Source organism: Gadus chalcogrammus, chromosome 16 (assembly GCF_026213295.1).
Source record: "Gadus chalcogrammus isolate NIFS_2021 chromosome 16, NIFS_Gcha_1.0, whole genome shotgun sequence".
Lineage (NCBI taxonomy): Eukaryota > Metazoa > Chordata > Actinopteri > Gadiformes > Gadidae > Gadus > Gadus chalcogrammus.
Window position 1 is genome coordinate 6,199,603 of NC_079427.1, and position 20,393 is coordinate 6,219,995.

Consider the following 20,393-nt stretch of genomic DNA (forward strand, 5'->3'; position numbering starts at 1 on the left):
AGAGACACCGTTGGGCTGGCCAAACAGACAGGGAGGAGGGAAAGGGAGACAGACATGCAAACAGACGGACAGGCAGAAACTAGATAGGCAGCCAGACAGCTGTAAGAGGACCCAGACCGGGCCTGTGGACGCGCTAGTGTTCGCCAGAGCCCTGCCAGCAGCGATCCTCCATCGAGAGAAGATGATAGGGCTGTCCGCTTCCCACATGAATACATGCACGCTACAGAGGATGAATTAATCATGTCACCGGCTTTCATCAGATTACTCCCGGCACATCCGCAGCGGTAGTGCGCGTGTCAATGTTTTAGTTTGCGATAACGTGTCGATTTTTCCCTCGCAAGATGACAAAAGCAGACACGACTTGGGGAACAGCTACAGTAAGGGCCAATCCCATTTCTACCCCTTACCCCTCCCCCTTGTTTTGAAGGGGTAAGGGTAAGGGGTAAGGGGTAGAAATGGGATTGGGCCTAATTACACTCAGCGGGCAGGGCGGTAGAGGCTAGGGGGCTTGATCACTCCACTCATGAAGGAGGACAGAGGGTTTAAGTTGATGTCAGGGGGGCGATGTGTGAGTCATTATGTCACGAGTTAGAAGGGAGGGCTAAAAGGAGTCAATATGAAGGGTAGAGTTGGTTAAATCAATAAGCCAGGAGTTAGAATGAGTCAATAAGCAGGGTAGAGTTGGTTAAATCAATAAGCCAGGAGTTAGGAGTCAAAAAGCAGGGTCGAGTTGGTTAAATCATAAGTCGGGAGTTAGAATGAGTCAATAGGCAAGGTAGGGGTGGTTCAACCATAGGGCAGGCGTTAAAAGGGAGGGCTTGAAATTATTATGCAGTAAGTAGCTGGTTTGTATGCAGTAGCAGATGGGATGGTTGAGGACAAGACCTAGCGACCTTTACATCCCAACATGCAACACACTAGTCAGGGAGCTGCTCTGAAATTCACAGTCTGGCAGTCAATCTACTTCAGGGTGTCACGCTCTTGCACTGATACACGGTCTATATGCAGTATATGCACACGCACCCAGAAATCAACATAGACAGACCCACACACACACATACAATCCCCTCATTACCATGTAATTGCAGAACAAATTTGGCACTCTTATGCTGAACACATCGGATTTCCTACTATACCAGGTTTGAACAATAAGCCACTATTGCTCAGCACTGAGATTTTCGCTCTTCTATAGGAGGATAGTGTAAACAGTAGAGCGGCCCGCAGCTGAGAGGTTACGGCCTGTAGTCAAGATTGCAGTTAAGCCTACTTAAATACAATGTTCTACTGCTAATAATAAAAAAAAAAATACATAAATGTAACAAACTAGATATGCATGTAATCATCGATTTCGTGCCATTTTCTCAAGTAGTAGTCTGGGATGGGGGGGGGGGGGGGAGGCGGTGGCTGTCAAAAGACAAAATTACCAGGAAGTAATCTGGGTGGGGCCACGGACCGCTGGGTCTGCTGGCCTTTAGGCGCCGCACCGCCCATCTGCTCCTGCTAAGGAGGGGCCTGCAGTCAGAGGAGCTGAGCTTCCACCACCAGGGATCCATCGTGTGGAGCCCACCTCATCCCCATGCAGCACCAGTCTACTGTCATATATTTCACGCATCGCCTCTCTGTAGTGTTCAGAGGAGCAGGCATAATGAAGAAAACCCAGAGCCGTATAGCTTTGTCCCCCGTCTTCAAACGGAGAGAAGTTATATTGTAATTAGACATTGGCATTCATGCCGAGGACAATGGAGCCATCATCAGTTATACCACTATAAAATAAGACACACGTACAGTGGTAGAGATGTGCATGGGCAGGGCTCACTTATTAATGATCTGCTTAAAAATTAAACAAAGGATATATATATATATATATATATATATATATATATATATATATATATATACATATACATACACACAGTATATCAATGAAACAGTGACATATATTAAGCGTCTTCAAGGCAATCACAGGATTTGGTTTCATTTTTCACACTACTCACTGGGAGGAGGTCCCAGCAATACCATCTGGAAGTGGAAATAGAGAATTTTTGTGATATCAGTCAAAGAGCAGATCCTTGGAGAATTTTTTTCCGATCCGAGCAAAATCCGTTCCCCTATGTTTACAAATGGGTTGCCAGCAAATATGACCGAGTTTATTCTAATAAAATACCATAAATGTACCACAAGACTCCAAAACAAAGACGGGAGAGAGAGAGAGAGAGAGAGAGAGAGAGAGAGAGAGAGGAGAGAGAGAGAGAGAGAGAGAGAGAGAGAGAGGACGAGAGGAGAGAGAGAGAGAGAGAGAGAGAGAGAGAGAGAGAGAGAGAGAGAGAGAGAGAGAGAGAGGAGAGAGAGAGAGAGAGAGAGAGAGAGAGAGAGAGAGAGAGAGAGAGAGAGAGAGAGAGAGAGAGAGAGAGAGAGAGAGAGAGAGAGAGAGAGAGAGGCAGCTAGTGGGCAAGTATGGTTGAAACTATTTTAATATAATGCCATAAATCGAGTCGCTACAGCACTCAGACATGATTTGTTATTCAAATGAAAACCAAACCTAAAGACAGACATCCTCGTCCCCGTGGGTAATGCGTTCATCCGTCCGACGTGGGCTGCTTCCCTGGGAGCCATAGCGGTGAGCTGACGTGTGTTCTGAGGCGGGTGTGCAGTAAAGTGAACTCGGCCGTACGCTAAGCCCGCGCCGCTGCCGACCGGGCGCTGTGGGAGGAGGTCACTGGAGCGTGACGTGGAGCAGGCAGAGCAGCAGGGGCAGCGAGCTGGTGGTGGTGGTCCCACTCAGACCTCCGGCGGTGAGCCGGTCTCCGTAGAGGTCCAGGAGCTGGAGGACCACGCCGTTGGTCCAGCCGAAGCCCAGCTACGTCCGGACACACAACAACAACAACAACAACAATAACAACCACCCCCTCAACAACGCATAAACACAACAGATGATCATACACAATTTGACATTCAAAGATCAAAGCCATATCTTAGTGCTCCAAATTTTAATTTTGATGATCGAAATCTTGATTCAAGAACCAAGAGAGAAAAAGAGGAAGGACTTCTTCGTTAACTTGAATATTTGCCTGATAATATGACCTTGGTAGTCCTCAGGGGTCGATTTAGGGTCCCCTATTTCATCTACATGCTATGCTAGAAACAGTTCAGTGCGGCTACGAAAATTAATCCAACCAGCCTCCTTCTGGGCGCACTTAGTTCTCCTGAAATGTATTCAGCTCAAGCGTGCGCATGCATGTAGGTGTGTGTGTGCGAAAATGCTAAATAATGAGGGCAGACAGGAAATTGGAATGGTGCAGAGGAAGGGCTTTCTGAAATTAGAGGAGGCTGCGTCGCCAGGATTTGACCACGCTGGCATTATTCCTGCCAACAGAAGAGTTTGAAGAGGAAAAAAAAAGAAAAGGTAAATACCTGAACGTCATACTCCCCACCCCCGCCTGGTTTACCGTCTCCGTTCACATCATACTGTAGAGAGAGAGAGAGAGAGATGGAGAGGATGAGGGAAGAGGCAGACAGAGTTGGAGCGAGATAGAAGGGGTCCACATGTTGGAACCAGAGTTGCGACCACAGTCCTCACCTTCTCAAACATGGCGTCGTACTTGTCAAACGCCCTCCAGTTGGTTCTGATCCAGTTCTGGGCCAAATCAAATGCCAGTTTTTTGGCCTCAACCGAAGGCAACTTCGACAAACCTGGAACAATTACGTATATATATATATATATATATATATAGTATGTGCTTTGACACCATCGGCAAGACAAACCAAATGTGGGCATCAAACCCAGAGCAAGACTAACAAAGTGCTACCCCACTCTGAACCCAGACCCGTTCGGCTGGCCGTCACCCACCCTAATCACGGGACACGGTGAGAGTGGGTACCCTCAATGAGCATGTGCTGCAGCGGGGGCCACGCGTTGGGGTAGTCCCACTGCTGCCCGCTGTCCTGCAGCGACGCGGGGACGCCGTTAGGGAACCGCAGCGCCCCAGACTCCTGTCGGAACACATCACAACAACAACAACAACAACCACAACAACACAGGTCATACAGATAGCAACAACAAAACAAACCCCTAGCAACAATAAGTAGTCAGGCTGGAGGGCAGTGATGCATGGATGGATTGATTATTGCAGCGTGTGGGCGCCCCCTGCTGGAGGTTATACTGTGTTTATGGATATTGAGTGACTACAGGTAGATAGATATATTGCCATTCAGCTAACAGGTAGATAGTTAAATTGTCATTCAGTCAACAGGTAGATATAGTTACTGTATATTGTCATTCCAGCTAACAGGTAGATATAGTTACTGTATATTGTCATTCCAGCTAACAGGTAGATATAGTTACTGTATATTGTCATTCCAGCTAACAGGTCGATATAGTTAGATGGTCATTCAGCTAACAGGTCGATATAGTTATGGTCATTCAGCTAACAGGTAGATATAGTTATATGGTCATACAGCTAACAGGTAGATATAGTTATGGTCATTCAGCTAACAGGTAGATATAGTTATGGTCATTCAGCTAACAGGTTGATATAGTTAGATGGTCATTCAGCTAACAGGTCGATATAGTTATGGTCATTCAGCTAACAGGTAGATATAGTTATGGTCATTCAGCTAACCGGTAGATATAGTTATATGGTCATACAGCTAACAGGTAGATATAGTTATGGTCATTCAGCTAACCGGTAGATATAGTTATGGTCATTCAGCTAACAGGTTGATATAATTAGATTGTCATTCAGCTGACAGGTAGATAAAGAGTGGTTCTCGTCCAGTAAACAGAGGACAGCACCTGGAGGTACACCAGGGCCCTCTCAGCCATGGCGGGCGCGGAGAAGCACTGCGCCCAGAGCGGCGCCAGGTTGGAGGGGTGGAACTGCGTCCGGGTGGCGTTGGCGAGGAGGCTGAAGTCGAACCAGGCGCCGCGCCGCTCGTCCCACATCAAGGCCTCCATCGCCCGCTGCCTGACCGCCGCCGCGCGCTCGTAGCCAGCGGCCGCTTCGGGGTCCCCTGCCAGGAACGGGGCGCCGGGATGTCAGGGCGCGCTGGCGGGTGATGTTGAGCTGTCAGAACCCCCGTCCGTCCGTCCGTCCGTCCGTCCGTCAAAGGTGAGGAGAGGGCGAGACGCCTGCGTTGCAGCTGCTCATCTAATAGCATTCAGCTTCCACTCAATGAGCGGTTTTTGTGTTCTGCATTAGGCAATCCATTTGGTCAATTATCCATTTAGTCAATTAGTCTTTAGTCCGCCGTCAAGGAAACGTCATTCGGTCAATTAGTCAATAACCATTTAGTGATGTGGCAGACAGATTTCATCTAAAGGGACTACTACTGGTATTTTATTTAGATTGGATACGTATCAATGATCCTGAAGAGTGAGGTATCCAACTTAAAGAGGGCTCCCGGCAGAGTGAGGCAGACGTTGGGGCTAACAGACACAATATATATAATAATAATAATAATAATACATTTAATTTAGAGGCGCCTTTCAAAACACCCAAGGTCACCTTACAGAGCATATAGTCATCATACATATTTAAAAAAAAAAAAAAAAAAAAAAAAAAAAAAAAAAAAAAAAAAAAAGATAAATAAATAAATAAATAAATAAATAAACATAAGCAATAAGAAATAAATAAAACAAAAACAAGACAAAACAAAACAAAAAAAACAATCAAAACAGTGATCAGTTAGACGTATGGTCTATATATGGTGTCAGCAACACCATATATATTTGTATGTATTGAATTATGGACCCTTCATATACTTGTACTAATGGACCTTACAAGTCACTTGTTCAGCCAGGTTCCCCGTAAACCAGCACCAACACTAAATGGAAATAATAAAGGATGCATGCAATTTGGTGATGATATGAACATAAAGTAATGTAGGTGGAGAAAAACAGGGTGCTAGAAACAGGGGAGCCTGAATGAGACTTGAGCACCCCTGTAAACACTTATTAAGATAATATGGACATTAAGGTGTGATATCCTTACGCCTGATTTCCTCCGGGGACGTAAGCGCTGTGGAACGGCTGCACCGCGGTCACCGCTGCTGATTGCTGCCACTCTAATCAATGAGACCACCCCCAGCGGGCGTGCCGTGGAACGTCTCAGCAGCATCCCGGCGCATTAATTCCGTAACACTTCTATTTTTGACGCGAGCCGTTGTTGAACCGCGTCAACGGAGCAGAGCAGATCGACAGAGCAGATCGAGCCGAGCAGGAAGTGAAATAGTGAAAGCCATAGACCATCCGGTCAATTTTCTGAATAAAACTCAATACTCAGCTCATGTAGCCTATCCCAACTTCACATCAACATTACGTCATGACCGGTGGCACCGGGTCAGCAGTCGATCAATCAAAGGGTCTCAGAGGGTCGACAACATAGACGACGAGAGACTGATTGTCGAAGCGGAGCAACGTAAAACAATTTATGAAATAAATCATCCTTTTTATAAGGACAATGTCAGAAAGGACAAAGCCTGGCATTTAATTGCAGTAGTTTTGGGAGAGGAAGGTGGGTACATTAGGTTTAGGATTATCGCGTGATCTCGTGATCTCGCGTGAATACAGCTGGCTCGCAAGGCAGCGCTACGCTGCCGTTACGCGCCCGGTGCGGATTGACACAGGGCAGAGGACGCAGCCGTTCCGCGGCGCGTACGTCCCCGGTAGATATCAGGCGTTACAATTGTAATCAGTAATGAAAAAAAAGAAGAAATTCAGCCCGAGTACCCAGCCCGAAACCCCTTGCTTAGGTTACTGGTACCACTCAACGCTGCACTAGACTATCCAGGGCCCCCGTCCCTAAAAGGGAAGGAATGGAGGGGGCTGTCTGGCGTGGGCTCACCCAGGAGCCTGTGGAAGGAGGCCAGGGTCCTCTCGTTGCGGCAGAGCAGGGCGTTGAGGTCCACCGGCAGGACCTGGCTGGCCCCCGTGTGCCCCAGGGACGGGGTCTGGCCCGGGGGCGTGGCTCGGTACCAGCGGGAGGAGAAGTCCCAGCCAGACTCCGCCCCCGCCTTTAGCTCCTCCCACAGCAGCTGCTTCTGGAGATCTGGGCGAGGCGGGGAGAAAGGGGAGGAGCAGGAGGGAGAAAAAAGGAGAAGAAGAGGATATCGCTAAGAGCTAGCAAAGGCCGATCAGCAAAGTCACAACTTTTCTCGGTTTTGGGACCTCAGTGGTGGAACGAGCTCCCTGCCGCTCTCAGGACCGCAGAGTCGCTCACTATCTTCCGAAAAAGACACAAGACTCACCTGCTCAGAGTCCACCTCGACTCTGCATAGCCACCCTCCCCCTTCTGGCAACCATTGTACACTGTATCGTGTTGTGTTGTGTTGTATTGTATTATAGTACTGAACTGTGTAGCAACTGCAGTAGCTGCTATCATGGCTGTTACACAGGGAATTGGTTAGCCTAGCGATGTTGTACTAGCACTTGGTTCTATGAACATCCTTTCTGTATCGACAGCGATATATTGATGCACTTCTTATGACAAATGTACTTATTGTAAGTCGCTTTGGATAAAAGCGTCTGCTAAATACCCTGAATGTAAATGTAAATGAGAATATGACACAAAAAGAGGATGAGGGGAAATGGACAAGAGACTAGGAATAGGGATTTTTAAGTCGACTTGACACCTGGTTTAATGTAGGGTGAATATGGCTCCTTACCGGTGGTCAGTCCCTCAGCGAGCTCCAGATCATCCGTGTAGGACTCAGGCCTGAAATAAACCGTACACGTCTCAATAACGCAGAACGCCATCTTCACTTGGAAATGACCATCCTTCTAGTTCAGTCCTCCTCTTCTGGAGCATAAACCTGCACCGTGTCACTGCAGCAATTGCTTTGGTTCAAACGACTTGAAATTACAAAAACCATCCAACGACCCCGGAGTAATGTTTGTAGACTACCGACCTGGGAGACCCCACGGGGACGTGGTGGCGGTTGAGCGTGTGATTATGCAGGGTGAGGGAGCGGTTCTGCATCCAGAAGGAGTACTCCTTGTCCAGAGTGGGCAAGGCTCCCCTGTGGACCACCAGACAGTGTTAAGTCCCCAGTGTTCCCAGTTGGCACTGGGAAAGCGTTCATAAGCACCGGTGTCACATACTCACTGAGGAGACTGTGTTTATCGTTATGAAGAGGGGGTGAGAAAGTAATTTACGGTTTAGTTATGTACATATTCGATTTCATGCACATTATAATAATAGAAGAGTGAGTTCAGATCAATGATGGCGTATGAAGAGTACAACAGCAACGGGACTTTTGACACATGTCACATGTATTGTACAGGCGTTTCTAATAACGTTAATTACATCAACAATCTTACACCGTAACCTCACTGCAAACAAACATGCCACAAAAGAGACCATCAATAGACTGCAAGTTGGCTGCAAGATAAATGGGGATTTACGGATAAATGTACCGGATACAAGGTAGCTGGCCTGCGGTAATGTGTAGACATGCACAAATTAGCAAGCTAGGGTCTAGGAAAATGTTTATGTTGCTTGGCAACAGTCAAGTCCCACTCTTGGAACCATTTGTGTTGGCGGAGCCAAATTAATGATCAAATCATAATCTGTTATCGCTCAGTACTTTTAGCTTATAAATAGTGCTTGTAAAACCTGGATTAAAGCATTATCAAACCTGGGGTCACGAAAGCATAATATCAGCAAAGCATAGCTGATATTGCCTGCAGCCTTGTACCTACGGCCAAACACCGCTATACTGATATTCAGGATAAGAGCAATCCCTTTCCCACGATATTGTTTAAATAATAGATAGTACTCTTTTTACCTAGTTTCGAATGACATGCTCTTGAATGAAAAAAGAGACAAAAGAGAACAAGAAAGAAAAATAAGAGAACAAGATAAAAGGAAGAAAGACAAATAGAAAAGATGGAAAAGCAGGTGGAAAAGGAAAAAAGTAAGTGGACTAATATTTGCCAGCAGGTTATGGGATATGCTCCAGGAGTGCTGGTCTGGGCGGCGGGGCTGTTCCAAGTGGGCAGATCACCTGAGGAAGGCCTGGTCCTGGGTGGCCTGGTAGTAGCTCTCCACCATCAACGTCAGGAACGGAGGCTGGCTGCGCCTTTCATAGTACACCCGCCCGCCGTTTGGAACGAAGCCGTATCTGAGGGAGCACCGGGGAGAGTCAGTGAGCTGACGGGGGCTGAGACAGCGGAGGGCGAGGTTAGTTCTCACACTGGTCGCGTTGGGGCTGAGCGGGGAGTTAGACGCTGCAAAGACTAAACACAAACTAAAATATCCTGGAGGGAAGGGAGAAGGGGACACAGATGGCTGGCGGTGTGAGGCGGGAGAGACAGTCTCTCACGTGTCTACAAGGTAGAGGAGGTTCTGGATCATTCCTCGGGCAGTGGTCGTCATCTCTGACAGGAGCAGCCCGTTGACCACCCAATAGGAATCCCTGCAGACGGACGGGACGCCACATACAGACAAATAGGACACCACAAAGACAGACGGGACGCCACACACAGACAGACGGGACGCCACAGACAGACAGATGGGACACCACACACAGACAGACGGGATGGGACACAGACAGATGGAACACATCAGGACTCCGCACGCTGACACCTGAACAGGATGTGATGTCGCTACGGCTGTCACTTCCCCAGAGCCCCGGGGCCTCACCAGTAGTACAGCTCCCTGAAGCGCCCCCCCGGCACCACCAGGGGGTGGGGGGTGGGGATCAGGGAGTAGAGCTCGGGGTGGTCTCGCACCTCCTGGCGGATCTGGGAATTCAAGCAGTGAAAGCGTATGTAGACGCGGGTGTTCAGTCAAAACAGAACACCATGTGCTTCACGAGGGAAAACAGTCAAATCTGAACCAGGGATGCATCTGGAAATCGTTCAAATGGATTTTTATTTTTATTAAAATGTGCAATCCTTTCGTTTAAAATTAGGGATGCACCGAAATGAAAATTCTGGGCCGAAACCGAACATACTGAAAAAGTTGGCCTAAAGCCGAAACCGAATACCGAATGTGGCTTTTGCTGTTTTTCATTCATTTTGCTTTCATTTTTCACCACTGTATAAATCAAACAATTAAATGTCCTTTTATAAACTTTTTTGTCTTGCTTTTCAATAAGAAAAATCAATTACAAATTTGATACAAAATATTTATTCAATACTGAACGTTTTCTAACATTCCAGCAGACCTTATAGCAAGAATTTAAGAACAATGTACCTTTAAATAAATGAGGCCGAATATTCGGTGCATCCCTATTTTAAATCGACACCATTTAATTAGAAAGCTCCATTATGAAATTTTATCATGACGTCATCACCTTCCTTCCAAGAGACTTCCACAGTTGGTTGAGCTTTGCAGCCCAGCCGGCCAGCGCTGGGTCTTCTATCCTGCCCAGAAGCTTCGGACTGCCGGGAAAACGACAAACAAACCACTCGCCAACTATTAAGCTGTTTAGCAAAACTATATTTTTGGTATCAAGATTGTTCCCATGCATCAACAATTCGAGCTTTATTCAATCAGGTAAGGTCCATTGGGATTCCATCGATTAGACAAGGCAGAAATAAGTACATCAAAGTTGAGCCCCATTCACCTGAACGGGCGCTTCGATTGTTATCCTATGGGGAGAGCGTTTGCGCCCAACTATGCGCTGCACTACCTTTAGCCTCACGCCAGGGGCGGTTTGGGAAACTTTGTGGGCCAGGGCGAAGGATATCCAGGGCCCTACACCTTACACGACAATTAATTTAAAGATAATAAAGAAATGCGAAACACGATATGGGGATGACGAGGCCCCCTGGTAATTACCTGACCTTGCCCAATGGTAGCACTGCCTCTGCCTCAAACATAACCCTATTGATATACCACGATATTATGAAAGAAACGGGGCGTAGCTGATTGGCGCACTGGATGACATGTACCTGCTCTCTGCGCTTTGCCTCATTTAGGTGAAGGGGTTGGAAACTCTCGCACCGAACGTTTCACCCTGATCATGTTAAGGGCTTTACAGACAACATAACAATGGGGAAAAGAATGGGTCACCTCATCGAATCTTGATTTGGTCAACCATTTCAAGCAGACTGAGCGCAGTACATGAAAGCAGATCAGGAGGAGAGCTTCTCATTACTCCAGGATGCCTACTGGTAAGGCTAAGGACATTTTGGATCAAACCCAGTACCTTTAGACTGGGAGATGAACATCCCTAGTCACGTCATCCTCACACACACACACAATTACAATAAACAGCTGAGTAGTGTTACTAGGAGACCAGATCTCACTTGTCTTTCCAGTCAGGTGGGGTCCAGGGTTCAAACTCCTGCCCGGGTTCGTCGAAGTACAACCCCACAAAGTCCCGAAGGGTGGAGGGGGGGATGGCGTTGCTGGGCCAGTCCTGGGACAGGTTTTGAAAAGCTGACAACACCACATCTAAAAATAATAGTTCATAGAGGCAGTTCATAGATAAACTTGAAATATAATACATTTAATTTTTGCAAGACAATTTACAGGCGTATAAAAACAAGGTTATTTTCAAACATTAAAACAAATTAAAGAGCAGAAGTAAAAAGGTGTACGTATATGCAATAAAGCAAACATACCAGGGTGTTCTTTCAACTTCATATCAACAAAGTGTTTGTCATCATTAAATAGTTTGGCCGTTTGGACATGGTGCAGGAGTTGCCCTGTGCAATATATTTCACTGTAAAGTAAAAATACATTTACCTGGAATTATTCTCCATCAATTTCACACATGAATGCACAAAACGGTAGAGGAGAGGAAAAACCTGAGCCAATGAGATACCAAAGGGTGATTAGGTGGCCATGTTTGAATATATGCCAAGACACAGGGGTTAGCACCCGTACTCTTAAGTGGCTCTTTATGGACCACAAGGAGTCTGGACCACTGTTCAACTTCTCATCCGAAAGACTTCTACAGAATCCTATCTCAGTACAGGGCCATACAGGGGTGTTCGCATTCTGAGGCCACGCAATAACACTGACATTATCAGCTGCCATTACACCAGGTCCAAAGTAATACATTAGATATTAACACACTTTATGATTTATAGTCAGACTATGCAAGATTTATAAAGGAGGAATTGTATACGTTCTCACTTCAGTGCACGCAAACTTTTTTAAATAAGGCAGAACAATAACATCAGTCTTGCATAAAACACCCTTGTGTTTGAATGTTTAGTTGCCAGAATAAAATAATAACCCATCTGTAAATATGCAGACTGCGGAGATGTCCATTTTGTATTTTGTTACTTTCCATGGTTGCTGCCAAGCCAAAGCCAGAATCATAGCAATTTTTACATCTGGAAGTTCTAACAAGTTAAACCAAAGACGTTTTTTATTTTCTTAGACTAGGATCAACATTCACTCAGACAATGCAAAAACAGGCGTTCTTTTATCAATAACTGTTCCTCTCGATCAGTTTCCAGATAAACTTGGAAATGTCCAAACATTGTCAGTATTTCTATTTTCTACCTGTCACAGGGTGGAAGAGGCATGTTCTGCTGACATGAGACGAGTCTGAAGAGGAACCACAACGCCGTACAGGTTCCACCACCCGCCATCTCCAACAGGAACACGATTCAGCACCAGCAGAGGAGGCTTGTTCACACTACCTCCGTCCGTCTGCGGATCTCATTGGCTTTGCATGGGGCGCTCGCGAAATGCACTGTGGGGCCATCACTGATGGCCCATCAGTCCATTCGGCTCCGTCAAAAAGTTGAGAAATGTTCAACTTTTCAGGCAGCGCCGGATCCGTCGGCCAATCAGATCGCGGTTATGCAAATACACCACGCGTTTCCTGGATCCATTTTGCAATAACAAGCAGGAAGAAGCAGAAAAAATCCACCGGTTATATTTTTTTAAAGAAATGTGGAATGATAGCATTGTCTTTAGTCACCTGTTTGTGTCATCTTTTGTATTTATATCCACACATCGGGTTTGTAGAAGGAAGCAATTTATGACATAAATTAACGACCGCCCACAGACTGAGCGACCAAGCCAGCCAGCCGAGCGACCGACACAGTGAGCGCCGCGACCTACCTTGCGACGCACGTCTTTGGTCACGGAGCACACTACATGCCTCCGTCGGCGGATGGCCGAGGGCGTGTCCGGCGTATAGTGGACTAGTCTCTGTAGGCCGGGGGTCTCAAAGTCACGGCCCGGGGGCCAATTGAGGCCCGCGGGATGAAATATTGTGGCCCCCTAATTGACATCGAAGTTTAGTATTAGTGCGGCCCGCGCGTTGTCAAACGCACATTTTTGCTGAGTCGCTTGCCACGCTTTTTTATCACTTGTGATGGGGTGAACAGATGTTTTTACAGATCCTTTTATGTAAACAACATATTTACATAAATGAACAAAAAGCCAAACAAATTTACTGTCTAAGCAGACTCACTGAAGGACCAAAAGACATCTCTCCTCCTTTCATTACCCTGAACATACTGCTGGGCAATTTTTTGTCTGTCAAGCCTCTCTTGGTGAATATGGCACAAAGCAATGCCATTGAGCCTTTTTGCGTCATGGTTGGTCGCAGCCATGTCTTCAATCTGCGTAACCCACTAAAACTGCGCTCTGCCTCAGCAGATATGGGCACCACCATCAACAATCTCACTAGTGTCTCTACCTGATCAAACAGGCCCCGGACATCAGGGGGCATTTCTTTCAAAGCATGCACAGCATCTGCAGTTGTGTTGTTGACCTTGTAGGCCTACTTGTTTTAAACATGGCCAGTTGGACTCTCAAGTCTTCCTCTTTCAGTTCCGGATATTTGCGAACTGCTGCATCCTTTGTAATGGGAGTAAGGAGTGAGTTTTCCATTTATTTTAATGTTTTAATTAGGGATGCACCGATTGTGACATTCTTGGCCGATACCGATGTTATGTATTCCCCCTTTCGTGCCAGGGAAACAAACCCTAACCCCCCCACGCACGCACGCAGACATGCACCCACGCACCTCGTATACACGCACACAATGAAACAGGGAGAGGCTTTTATGATTTGTATGAAATCTGTTTATTTCAACTGCGCCATCAACATTCAACATCCAACATCCAAATTATTTCATTTTGGGCTTAGGCAGATAGGCCTAAATGCGCCGAAAACAGATCGCTATTTATTTGACTAAACAGCCTGCATGACGGTGAACTAGACACGTCTTTAGCATATGGAAACTGGCCAACAAAATAACTTCACACGGTGTGTCTTTTCACAATTTATTTGTTACCAGCATTCATAGTGACCTTGGGTGTCTTGAAAGGCGCCTCTAAATTAAATGTATTATTATTATTATAGTGTTGATCAACTGAGAAATAGTCGCCAAAGACGTTGACGGCGCTTAGCAACCGAGGACGCTTGCGGAGTGATACTACAGAAAAAAAAAATCCGCCAGCGCGCACTTGTGGTTTGTTTACAAATAAAATTGAAAGAAAATGTCGGTCGTGTGGTAGTATTTCACCGTCTCGGAGAAAGATCAGTATGCAGTTGTAAGACATGTTCCAGTGACATTTCAAGAGGAGGAAGCCTCCGTTTTACCGGCGATGTTTTTGGCCTTTTGTAGGGACATTGAGTGGTCACTATGAATCTGAGGGGGTCATGTTAAAAAATCCGGTTTAAAATGTTACCGAAGGGTGATCTCCAATGCTGCGGACGTCAAACATGGAAAAAAGGAAAACACAGACAAGATTTAAGTTCAGTGAGCTTTATTATGTCAACATAAACGTTTAATGACTTCCAATAACCATAACTTATTTTGAACACAGGTCATTAGTAAAATTCGCTCCACTGAAGAATTGCCAATTAACTAAAGTGCGAATTCCGAAGAAGAAAATAAAACGCTTAAATTTGGTTTCCTGTTTGTAGCAAGGTATTTCCAATGAAACGCCATTATTTGAAACAAAATTCCTCCAAATTCAAGGGCAGATATTTTGTGAAACATGTTTTGAGAACTTGAGAACTTCATTTTTGTCTCTTCTATTGCGTTTTCTGGTTCAAAATGCCCGAAGGGCCCCTCCCTGCGTGGTTTTACTGATGCAGGAATCAAACAAACTAACCGAAAAGGAGCCTTCACCTCTACTGGACAAGTGAGTCAATCTTCACCTTTTATTGTGTTCTACATTTTAAGTGTTGAAACCTGCATCAGGGCAGCAGCCGAATTTGGCCCACCCTTAAATTTAAATGTACATCTTAAAGAATGAGACCGTTGTATTGCACAAAAACTATTCAAATGTGGTCAGCCAATGAAAGGCGAGAAGCTCTCGTCTCAGTCTTTAAGATGCATCAAAGCCCCTCCCCGTCAACCATTGGATGTAAAGCAACAACCAACCAAAACCTAGTACACTAAACTAAGACCCAAGGGATTAGTTTAAAAACAAGGTCAAGGCATTCAGTTGCTGATAACACCAATGGTCTAATAAACAGACAGCTGCCAAGCGTCTGGTGTTGGCTCCCCGCTCCCTCGTCCAGTCAAACATTTCATACATTTTAAAACTTAACAAATTACATTAGCGCCCCCCCCCCCCCCCCCTCCCCCCCAACTAAATAAAACAAACAAAAACTGCCAAATAGGAAATGTTGACACTTGGGAGACTGGTAAAGAGAGGGAACAGGGATCCGGCTCTAACCATTGAGAAGCGTTGGATAACAGGCCACCCTGAGAAACCTGGTGACGCTCTCAAGGGGTTCAATAAATTAGGTGTGCAATTTACTTCTCATCGATTAGAACCCAGAAAATAAATAAAAGAGCAACTCACCAACTCTGTTGGAAAGGGAGCCTAATTGGTATTCTGAAAAGGTTCCAATTGGAAAACAAAATAAATGCAGACTTTTAATGTGTAATACACGAGCTACGATACCCAAGACTGGGCAGAAGGATGAGAAGCCGGAATAGTGTCTCAAAGATAAATTTGGTACTCCTTCCTGCCCAGTACGCCCACCCCACCCCACAACACACACCTCTTTATATCGTTAAACAAGAAGCAGTGGCGTCTTGTCAGTGGGTTGCCTGAACCCACAGACGTGTACTCTGGTGTGGCCCGCCCGCTCCATCCCACCCCGAACCCAGTTGTTTGTGCAGCATCCTCTGCCGAAATGGCTCACTTTAGGAGACCCTCAGCACGGAGGCTGAATTCCTGCTACAACTTGGGTTCGATGCGTTGCTTTTTTTGTGGTACACTAAAACATTCTTGAAAACGGGAGCATTATTTTCTCCCAAACATAATGTACCAGAGATCAAGGTAACGGCTTATAACTGCCCGAATACTAAACAGAAATGATCAGGCTCTGCTGCACTGCAGCAAGTAGTCCTACAACACGGCACGATATTCTGTCAGGAGGAACCGACGCTCGCGCCGTCTGGCGTGCGCTATATGTCAAGTTTAACAAGCAAAGGCTGGTGACCAAACAAACAAACAAACAGGTTATCGTTACGCACATAAGCTTATCAGCAACGTCCGTCTACAATGTTAACTCCGTTAACATTGGCAACACAAAGGTCATGAAGGGCCGTTACTTAAGGAAAATAAAAGTGCAGCTCTTATTTTTTTCTGTTTTAAACATTGCACTTTGCCACCAGATTCAGATGGCCTACAGGTCAGTTTGAAATTGTACCTTATTTCAAAAGGGTTCATGCACAAGATAAAAATTAGGTTGAAGTCACTAATGAAGTGTGCCATGTCTAAAAGGATAAATAAAGGGGCCAATGTTTGGGACCAAGGGAGGTTACTGGGAGAGTCGCAATCGCCGAGTTCTAAATCAACAGGTTAAACAAAAACAAAACCTCTCGTCAGCCAGCCTTTGAAACTTGCTTAAAAACAATCTTTTTAAAATGAAATAAGGTATATACAAGGCTTCATGGGAGTGCCTCAAGTCAGTGGCACAGCTCTGAGTTCAGGGTGGGTTTGGGGGGGGGGGGGAGAAGTGTGGGGGGGGGAACCAATAACGGGAGACAGGAATCCACGCTCCAACGTTCGCAGGGTGCTCATCAAGTCTTAGTGTTGCGTCGCGAGGACGAGAGGAGGTATGGACCAGAGCCTGTTGTTTCTCCATGAGCACACCTTCTCCTTGATGCTACAGGACAGTTCCTGGCAGCCGCTTAGGATATCTCTTCTTATTAATGGAACGACTGCATCTCCGTAAACGAAGATATTCCATGTTAGTGTTCCTCTGGCCGCCAGACGCCTGCACCGCCACCAAGCCTTCGGAGGTGATGCGGATCCCTGAGTGGATAGTTTCTGCCTCAGTCACCAGGAAGATGGTTTGGGGGGGGGGGGGGGTGTGATACGCTGTCGTGGAGTCACTATAGAAGTGGTGTGGGGGGGGTGGGGTTGATTTTCTCCCCGTAGGCGAACTTGAGGTTTGTGAGCGGAAGGAAGTGTCGGAAGGGGGCAGACAGAATGCAGGACGGTTGGGTTATTACTTCTGAACAAGTTACTGCTTGGTAAGGCACTTGATACAAATCCTTAAAATCTCTTCCAAGTCACATGAAAGAGGGAACGCAAGACTGCAGAGCGGCGGATGGAAGGTACGGGGCGTAGCAGTCGGTTGGTTGGGTGAGGGGTCTGTGGGCGCTGGTGGATATGGATTGTGTTATTAGATGTGCGTCTAGAGTTTTGTTGTTCTTTTCCCCACTGGGTTCCCCCCCAGTGCTGTCCTCCCCTCTCCCTAGCGCTCATATTGTCAGTGTTCTGCAGCAGAAAGGAACGGTTTTAATACTTCGTCACATCCAGCGTACACAAGCCTCATGGTGGCACCACAGCAAATAAAGACAGACGCAAGCTGTACATTTAAAAAAGGAACGGGGAAGGAAATATAAAGGGAAAGATGGCCGAGATAGCTTGGAAAGGGACGCGGGAAGTTGGGGGGTTTGTGGGACTGGAGGGGGGTTAAGGGGTTGAAGATGGATCTATGGAGAGAAACAAACAAGTTAGATTTGAATATGTCCCTTCAGTTTCAAGCAAACTGCATGAGCAGAGGTGCAAAATACTGTTAGGAAAATGCCCATTATTAGTCAATTTTAGGATTAAAAAAAGATATACATCATTTTCAGATAAAACTACATGCCCCATGTTATTTGACCATTTATGTTAAACTGCCAATTAAACCCAGCAATCAACAAGAAACTCAAAAAGTTTAGCAAGAAGGTTTCCGTTTTTACCAGCTACACCAAGTTTGACATTGTTTGCCAAAATCATTGGAAACAAATTTGGCAAAGCAGCCCTCGTCGACGTGAAGGCCAACTGAAATGCGAACTGTCGAAACTAGAACATTGGAGAGGACCGGGTGGATATAAAAAAACTTTGGGCAAGTAGAAGATAACGTTATTTCCCAGTAAGGGAGTATTGCGTTGACCAAAGCCGAGGGCTGATTGCAGCAGACGGTGAAGGTCTCACCTGCTCACAGCTTGCCCTCCTCCCCGCCCTCACTGTGGTACTCCGCCACGTAGAGGCTCTTGTCGATGATGCCCGGGATGGGCTTGATCTCCGTCCCGAGCTGCTCCTCGATGCCCTTCAGATTGAAGCGGTCGTCGTACGTAATCAGGTTGATGGCCAGACCGAGGTGTCCGAAACGACCTGGGAACCGTGGGGAATGTGTACAAGTCAGACCTTATTTTGCCATACAGAAAATACTTCTAGATTCAGACCAACCACACAATAAATAAAGGAGAAGCCCAACACCACCACTGCTTTGCAACAGCACAAAGGTCATTAAAGACACATTTTTGAATAAGTTCTATTGAGGTTGCCTAGGAAAGTTACTTTTCCTGCCATATTTCAAGATACAAGTGTTCGAGAAGGTCCCTCTATGACTAACTGCAACATAGAACTGCTGTTGAAGGGCGGAGCCACTGCGTGCCTTTACACAAGTGTCCAAGAAGGCTAACCATTTCTGAAAACGACATTAACCAGGTAGCCCGGGTACTCAATATTGAGGATAATGTACGGCCGACATGGGTTGGGACTTTCCGCGCTCACAGCCAGTATAAATACACGAGTGGAGGTACCCGAACACAAAAGAAGGGAGCGACAGGAAAACAAAACTCCCTGGAAATTCAGTAACGTGACACGAGAGGCAGTTATGTGATGTGGGGAGGCAGTAAAGTCGGCCTTACCTGATCTGCCGATGCGGTGAAGGTAGGTCTCGCCCAGCTTGGGGAAGTCAAAGTTGATGACGACGTTCACCGCCTGAATGTCGATGCCTCTCGTGAAGAGGTCTAGACACCAAGGACAAAATACATGCATGAGATAAATGAGGACATCAAACCTGGGAGTGTCCACCCAGATGTATGAGCGGGTTTCAACCAAGACTTTAATGCCTTCTTAATACAACCAACCAATACCAATTTGACAGCTGAACAGCATAAAGGGTTATTGACAGCCCTCAAACCGGAATTCTTCCATATGAATAGGCATCTGTATAGTAATTTGTTCAGTTCCCGTTCGTGCATGCAGTTATCGCCCCAAAGCAGTGGTCAACACAGCTTGGACTATATGAATGAGGCAAATTCACGATAATGCTTTAGAGTTGTTTGTTGTTTATTTTGCTCTCCATATAGTCCCCAAAACAATTTAAGGCTTCTACAAGTGTCATTTGAATGCTAATAATGATGGATTGAATTGATAGTGCTTTTCTAGACACTCAAAGACGCTTCAGAGTGAAGGGGGGACCTCACTAACCCCCACCAGTGTGTAGCAGCACCCACTTGGGTGATGCACGGCAGCCAATCTGCGCCAGAACACTCACCACACACATCACCTTCAGGTGGAGAGTGAGGGAATTAATCAGTCAGACAATTATACAGGAGGATGATTAGGGGGCCAGAACGAATGAGCCTGGTTGGTGAGCCCTGGGATCTTTTATGACCTCAGTGAGTCAGGACCTCGGTTTTATGTCTCCTCCGAAGGACGGTGCCTTCCACAGCACAGTGTCCCCGTCACTGCACTGAGGCATCAGGATTGATGTTAAGGCATGAGGGAAGAGTGCCACCTATTGGCCACCACCCGACACCATTTAACAGCACCTGGTATTCCCAGGCAGTCTCCCATCCAAGTACTAACCAAGGCCGAACATGCTTAGCTACAGATGCTCAGACGAGCATTTTATGCCCTAAAAATGTATTTATTTTTTTAAATAGGCTTTTTACCGATGCGGGTAACCTGATTACTTGTCACTAAACCTACCAGTCTACTGTACGAACTTGAAGGCGAATCTAGCCATCACACTGGCTAGACAGTCCCATGTGCGATGTCATGGGAGTGATTTTGAAACCCCAAGCAATGGCTAAACACACCAGGTGGTAATATAGAGCCACCTCAAAAATTGAAAAGCTACAACATTATGAAAGTCTGTTTGCCAACAGTCTGTCGATGGTGACGAATCACAGCCAACCACATAGTCCATTAAAGTAAC

The 20,393-nt window shown here is 46.2% G+C and overlaps 2 protein-coding genes across 3 annotated transcripts in view; both read right to left on the reverse strand.

The window, feature by feature from the left end:
• Positions 1-1,923: 1,923 nt before the first annotated feature.
• On the reverse strand, positions 1,924-12,754 carry treh (trehalase (brush-border membrane glycoprotein)). Of its 2 annotated transcripts, XM_056611438.1 has the most exons (16): positions 12,465-12,754; positions 11,573-11,673; positions 11,255-11,402; positions 10,297-10,384; positions 9,642-9,742; positions 9,322-9,414; positions 9,004-9,120; positions 7,906-8,016; positions 7,663-7,712; positions 6,843-7,046; positions 4,793-5,010; positions 3,879-3,990; positions 3,578-3,690; positions 3,412-3,465; positions 2,540-2,857; positions 1,924-2,019 (listed from the first exon to the last, which is right to left on the reverse strand). In XM_056611438.1, the coding sequence occupies exons 1-15, from the start codon at positions 12,551-12,553 to the stop codon at positions 2,714-2,716; spliced, it is 1,743 nt and encodes a 580-aa protein (XP_056467413.1). In that variant the 5' UTR covers positions 12,554-12,754; the 3' UTR covers positions 1,924-2,019; positions 2,540-2,713. The 2 variants fall into 2 exon arrangements, with proteins under 2 accessions (XP_056467413.1, XP_056467414.1); XM_056611439.1 differs by lacking the exons at positions 1,924-2,019; positions 2,540-2,857; positions 3,412-3,465 and having other exon boundaries at positions 3,632-3,690; positions 3,848-3,990.
• Positions 12,755-14,217: 1,463 nt separating this feature from the next.
• Positions 14,218-20,393, reverse strand: part of LOC130406651 (probable ATP-dependent RNA helicase ddx6) — a 46,561-nt gene continuing 40,385 nt past the window's right edge. Inside the window, exons 12-14 of the mRNA XM_056612328.1 lie at positions 19,096-19,197; positions 18,377-18,556; positions 14,218-17,889 (exon numbers count right to left, since the gene is read on the reverse strand). Of these exons, the coding sequence (XP_056468303.1) occupies positions 18,381-18,556; positions 19,096-19,197 (278 nt within the window). The 3' untranslated portion in view covers positions 14,218-17,889; positions 18,377-18,380. The remainder of the gene's footprint in view (positions 17,890-18,376; positions 18,557-19,095; positions 19,198-20,393) is intronic.

What these genes read in the sequence shown, in the direction of transcription:
- treh (XM_056611438.1), bottom strand. Translation starts at nt 12,553, where the DNA reads ATGGCGGGTGGTGGAACCTGTACGGCGTTGTGGTTCCTCTTCAGACTC. An exon ending in CTCCTCTACCTTGTAGACAC is followed by an intron (nt 9,121 to 9,321) that starts GTGAGAGACTGT and finishes GTGCTCCCTCAG; the next exon opens with ATACGGCTTCGTTCCAAACG. An exon ending in GCAGCACATGCTCATTGAGG is followed by an intron (nt 3,691 to 3,878) that starts GTACCCACTCTC and finishes TAATTGTTCCAG; the next exon opens with GTTTGTCGAAGTTGCCTTCG.